We start from the raw sequence: 6,548 nt of genomic DNA on the forward strand, positions 1-6,548 counted from the left end.
ATCTGCCTGTTTTGCTCCCCACTCTGTCCCTGGTGAATTCTCTCACCCTCCGCATCTCTGATCTGTACCCCAGTTCCGTATGAATAAATAAATCTTTAAAAAAAAATGCACCAGCTAAACAAGTCCAATCATTTCATAATGGTTCAATTAGTCTGCTCATTTCCAGTCTCTGTTTTAGTCCTTCTTCCATGTTCCAAAAGAGGTAGAAAATCATGCTAATTATACTCAAATTTGATTAATTTCCTCCCTGATTCTCTACCTATATTACTATTTCCTTAGTTGAAGTTTCCATTTTTTTCTTCAGTGAGAGCAACATTATTCTAACTTAAATAATAGACAGCCCCCTTTTTAAGGAAACATTTCTGGAAACTAGCCATCATTTTGTTTAAAAATGTACAATGAAAATGTAATATAAACTTCATATATTTAAAGTTTGTACATCAATCTGAAATCAAAACAATTTATGCATTAAATATTTTCATGGCCAATTTAGCAAGTTTAGTAACTAAATTAGTTAAAGTGACAGTGCCATTTGCTGAAACACTATACCAATTTTGTATAAGTATATGGGAAGATACATACTCAAATCTGTTTCTATACAATGTGTCTCTGCTTTTACCTTTGTGATCTCAAATGGAAGCTATCCTTTGGGATAAGGATGCTTCACACAATCATTCTGATAACTGAGGTGTGTGCAGAATAATCACATATCATACTCTGGGACTGTGTAATTTTCAAATGCCAATTTTAATGAGCTTGTCATCTGATAATTCAGTGAAGCCTTTTTTTTTATTTGAAGATAAGATTATCATATGGGAATTATTGAAATCTGTATTATTTGGATGTATAAAATCAGATGCAAAAACAGTCTTTATTACATTTGCTTTTGTATTAATTGTTCCTTGGTGATGCAAATTGGTACATATAAAGACACAGTTATGCTAATGATGCTCTGCTTTTAAAACAGACATGCTATACTGTCGGTAACTGTTTCTATCCATCATATTTTCCATTTTAAAACCAGTGTCAAAAAGAAAAGTTGTTAATAATTTGTTAAGCACTGATGTAAGAATTTTTTTCTTCTTGCAAGAAAGTATAAGGAAATTCAATGTTAGATTAACTAGTTCTCAAAATAAAAACTGAAAGTTTCTGGCTCTTTAGAATGCAAGGCACTAAGTCAGGTCTATCCATAACTTACGTTACTAAATGACAGTCAAGTTTTCTTCCTTCTTTTTCTTTTCTGTTTTTTTAATTGCTTACCTTTTGTGTATTTACCAAGGGATATTTATCAAGCATCTGGACAAGGCTGAACTGATTTGTTTTTTTTTACATCATTCTTTATTTTGTGCATTTTTTCATCTCAGTTGTAATCCCTGAGGACTTCAACCATCAATTCACCCCTGTGCCACCTGCATAATCCTGTGTGCTCCTCACCCCAGTTTTGATCCTATTCCCCTCTTCATGCCCCAACTCACCTCCTATAACTGATATTTTCTTTCTTCATGATGTCAGATAGCTCTTGGAGTGTTTCTTCATTCCTTTTCCTTTTTACTTCACTCTCCTTTTCTGTTCTGATTCTCTTTATTTCTATGTGTAAAAGGCTGCTAATTCATTCTTTCATTTCATCTAATCTGTTTACTGCTTTCCCCAGAATTATCTCCTCCAGTAGTCTTTTAATCTTCTGCAGCCCTTTTATTTCCTTTGTTAAGGTCTCATTTTCATTCTTCAGTTCATTAATTATTTATCTCATCAATTTTTTCCTTTTCATCTTCTTTATGTTAATCATGACAATTCTAAATTCTCTGATAGGCTGAGCAGTTCTTCTATATCTTTGTTGATCTGGTGTCTTTTCTTTTTGTGGTGAAATTTTCTCCTGTGGGCTTGCTTGGGTATTTCTTTCTTTCTTTCTTTTTTTTTCCTGTCATCTGTTTCCTAATGCTGTCTATGCATGGAGACACAGTATTGCTAGTATTGGCCAGCATTTCTTCTGGATGCTCCTTATGGGGTGGCTGGCCGATGAGACCAGGTCGAGGACTAATGTGTCAATCCTCCACAAGGGTGATGTGAGTATGGTGGTGAGTTTGAGTGCCATTTGTGGTTACTCCACTCTGTCTCAAATTTTCTAATTAAGAAATGTTCCAACACATTTTGACTGTAAAATGAAATGTATTTCTGATTTTGATAACAAAGTTTTTCACGGTAGAAAGGTTTTAGATTGGCACTTTAACTCTTGATATTACTCAGAAAGCATGGTTTTTTAATACTGTAAGTCTCTTCTTTTTTCTTAAACTAAATTTCTACTAAACTAAAATCTACTAGAAGTGGCTATTTATTGGTTCTTATATCTGTCACTAAGGGAAGAGTTGAAATTTTTATTTTGTTTCTTTACAAAACAGAGCAAAAACAGTCTTTATCTGTGTGGATGTATTAGTACTTTTTCACTCATTTATCTGAGTGGATATATCTGTATGTCCCACACAAGCTCAAAAGTATTGCACCACTGTAGATAATCAGTAAGTGTTTAATGAATGAGTAGAAAATAAATTAAGGCCACTTTCCATCTCCTGAAGTGGTCACTACTCAAACAGTGCTAGAGTACAGAAATGAGCCTAAATATTGTCTTCTGTCTTTCCCCTTCTGTCAACATCTCACACACGAAGCTGATGAAGTTCTTTACCTCAGCAGAGGAGCAAACTGGCCTTTACTGTACAGTGAAGTTTTCACAGTTTCTGGCCATTCAGGATGCAAGGTCCTAAAGTCAAGTCTACATATACCCTTAAGAAGAAACAGAACTCAAGACTTGCCTATAGGGGTAACAGGGGAAAGTCTGGTGTCACGTCTAATGTAGCTTAGACTAAATTCAAGGTGTGGGGCATAAAGACACCTTGGATGAGACTCATGATGTAGCCTGACTTACAAATTCTCTAAATAGAAGATAATCTAAACTTTTCCAACAGTGAGGCATTCATCCTTCGCTTCCTCTTGCCAGTCAGGCCCAAATATTTAATTACCATTGCAAATATTGTTATCAACCACCCTAATTTCCTTGAACCTAAGAGATTCCTGGAGATGCAAAACTTCAGTGAGAACTGGGATAGTCACAGGCAAACTGGCCATAATCCCAAATCTGTAAAAACACTATCAAACCTCACCCCAATTCTCCTGGCAAAAAGACATATTTAATCTAGTTTGCTATTATAAGCTTTAAAGGTAGTATGCATATTTCTTTTTTTTTTTTTGTATGTATGTATATTTCTAAAATGTTGTTAACCCTCTCTCCTTCTTTTCCTGGGCTGCATTTATTAACTTGCAGCACTGGATCTCAAGACTTACTATACTACAGAATCATGTGGAAGGTTTATTAAAACACAGATTGCTGGAACTCAACCTTAGAGTATCTAAGTCAGAATTTACATCTAAATCAGTAAGTCTGGGGCTCAAAAAATTTTCTATTTTTAAGAAGTTACCAGATGTTGCTGCTGCTGATCTGGGCATCTAATTTTAAGAACTGCTTTTCTGAGACTAACATGTAATCAACAAAGGAGTCAACTGCAAGTCTGAAGGTATGCATCAACAATACACAGTACAGATGATCATAAGATTCAGTGTTTTACTCTTCATTTCTTAAATACTTCTCAGCAGTGACTAGGTACAGGTTTCTTTAAATCTTAATATACAAAGTTTTAAATATAATATAAATCATTTAAACTTTCACACAACTCTTCAGATATGTGGAGAGTTCTCCATTACTGGATTTACACTAATGCCCATGATTTCTCTATAGAAAAATAAGCACAATGTAGCACTTTTCTAGTGACATTTGGTTCCTCTTCTGTGTTTTCAAACCTAACAGTTCAAATATTCTTTGTACCTAATCTGACCATAGTATCACAATTAACATTCCCTTTGGCATACTAAACTGGAAAAAAGTATATTTTTGAAAACAGAATCATTATTTCTTTCAATCTATGGAAACTTTTTAATGTAACAAAACTGTAAAAGCAATTCAAGTTTATAAATATGCATGCAATTTTATGTCCAAATATATTGCCTATCAATAGAAAAGTTGTCTTTAACAATGGAAATACGACACTTATCTCTGAAGAAAGATTCCTGACTGCTGCATTTAGATGCTGTATCTGACCTACAAGAAACTAAGCTTACAGTACTTTGATGACAGATAGTCAATCCAATATCTACAAAAGGTTTCTGAGAAAATGGGTCTAAAATGGAAATGCTTTACCACTTTGAAGGAGAAAATGAATTTCTAAATGTTTCAATCTCTAAAAGTAGCTTTCAATAACCATCATTTGTTTTTTCCCCCCAGCGTTCTGGTGGAGGCCTTGCCATTCCCTTGTGTGCATTCCAGGGGACAGTATCTCTCCACGCACCTACAGGGAAAACCCTCTCTCTCTCTACCTATGAAGTAAGTGCAGAAGGGCAAAAAATAACCCCTGCCTCTAAGAAAATAGAAGTCTATCGATCTAAAAGTGTTGGCCATGAACCAAACTCAGAGGACTCTCCCTCCACATTTGCAGACACAAATGTGAAAATACACTTGGAAGTTCTTGAAATCTGTGACAATGAAGAGGCCTTGGACACTGTGTCAATCATTAGCAATATCAGCCAATCCTCCACGCAGGTCAGATCTCCATCCCTACGCTACTCAAGGAAGGAAAACAGATTTGTTTCATGTGATTTAGGGGAAACAGCCTCATACTCTCTCTTTTTACCCACGAGTAATCCTGATGGTGATATCAATATCTCCATCCCAGACACAGTTGAAGCACACAGGCAGAACAGTAAAAGGCAGTATGAAGAGAGAGATGGCTACCAGGAGGAAATCCAATTATTAAATAAAGCTTACAGGAAAAGAGAGGAAGAAAACAAGGGTAACTATTAATTACTTAAGTAATCTAATAAGGCAAGAATGGCTCTAATGACAAACTGATAACACCTTTGTTCTGAGGCTATTTGATTTTCTTTTTATTAGTTGGTTTACATAAACTTTACAGATTTGCTAGTTTATTATGGTTAGTGCTAACTTTTAGTGCTAACAGCTGGGACTAGTGCAACACTTAAGTGCTTCTGATGTGTTACTACAGATTACACACTGTGATAACTAAAAGATATTCCTACTCGATTTCTAAAAATTTTTTCTAAGTGAATCTTGGCTTACTTTACAAATGTTTTGTCTATGTTTATCAACCACCAAGTAAACAGAAAATTGCATAAATTCAATGACTATACTATTCACATACACTTTTTCATACATTTTGGCATTTACTGCAAAAGGAAAAAAGACATTTTGTGAATGAAGGAAATATAACAAAATCCCAAGTTGTATTTGAAGAGTTTTGCCTACATGGGGCCAGCAAAAGCAGCTTATTACAATTACCGCTTTAATTTTATACTTATATCTAGGAAATACATTTTTGTGTCAAATGAAAAATTAACCTCCAACTTCAAAACAAGCATGTCCCTAGACTGTAAATAGGTGTTCCCTTAATTTCTATTAAATTGTTTATTGAATGCCTTTTTTTCTCTCTTAACTGTGTTTTCTCTTTCATCTTCTCTTCAGTATGTTGGACTGCCTTTAAAACAAATACGTTTTATGTTACAAGTGAAATTTGAAGTAGTCCTTAATTCAAGCATTACTAGAAAAGATTGTAAATGTCTATGTCAACATTTCTAGAACTGCATTTATTTGAATGTAAATTGGGGAAAACACTGCCAGATAAGTTTTATGAGATGCATACAACTCATAAAGGAACATTTGGGTAAAGGAGAGGAAAATCCTCTTAAGTTCAAACCTAAATTTTGTTCTTAAAGTTGCAGATTTTGTAAATTTTCTTAGTCATTCTTGAAGCACAGAGTAGTTCAAATATTATTCCAAGTTTAGGTGCTTCTTGGTCTTTTTCCCAAAGACATAAGTATCTCAAGCAAAGAAATAACTCAATGTATTTATTAAATGATTATTAGCTATACATTTCAAGATTAATTTTAAATGTGTTACATTACAAAAAAATGTTGGAATCACATTGTTAGAATGTTTGTTATGTATTTTTCAAAAATGATAAAATGACTTTTTCTTCAAATTGCTTTATCCTCCTTTATGTAAACACACATTAAACAAATTACTTAAATGCTATTTTCCAACGTTATTAAGAGTTGACATTTTATTTGTTTTAAGCTTTGTACACCCTCACCTTACTTAATACTTACAGACTGAATGAATTTTTTTTAAATGGTGTACTTTGAGTTTAATTTCATTGTATTAAATCAAAATTCTAAAATATTTGACATAAGCTTTCAAATCAAGAACTGTTTTGATTAGCCAGGTGTCATTTTCTTTTTAAAATTTGTATTTATTTATTCCATAGGAGATATGGGGTGTAGGCCAGAGGTATGGGGGGTAGGAAGAGGGGCAAGAGAATTTCCCAGAGACAGAGTGGGGCACAGAACAAGCAGAGTGACTGAAATACACTGCTGAGGGGAGCAACGGGTGGGACAGGGGAGGTCTGCTGCACCATATGTGGGTCAGCTGG

General features: G+C 34.3%; 1 protein-coding gene across 1 annotated transcript in view; it reads left to right on the forward strand.

Moving 5' to 3' along the window:
* The window catches only part of GPR149 (G protein-coupled receptor 149), a 45,920-nt gene extending 39,896 nt beyond the window's left edge, over nt 1-6,024 (forward strand). The window contains exon 4 of the mRNA XM_004682484.2: nt 4,328-6,024. Within this exon, the coding sequence (XP_004682541.1) occupies nt 4,328-4,903 (576 nt within the window). The 3' untranslated portion in view covers nt 4,904-6,024. The remainder of the gene's footprint in view (nt 1-4,327) is intronic.
* The last annotated feature ends 524 nt before the right edge of the window (nt 6,025-6,548 follow it).

This window comes from Condylura cristata, unplaced genomic scaffold (assembly GCF_000260355.1).
Source record: "Condylura cristata isolate star-nosed mole 26May11 unplaced genomic scaffold, ConCri1.0 scaffold00014, whole genome shotgun sequence".
Classification (NCBI taxonomy): Eukaryota; Metazoa; Chordata; class Mammalia; order Eulipotyphla; family Talpidae; genus Condylura; species Condylura cristata.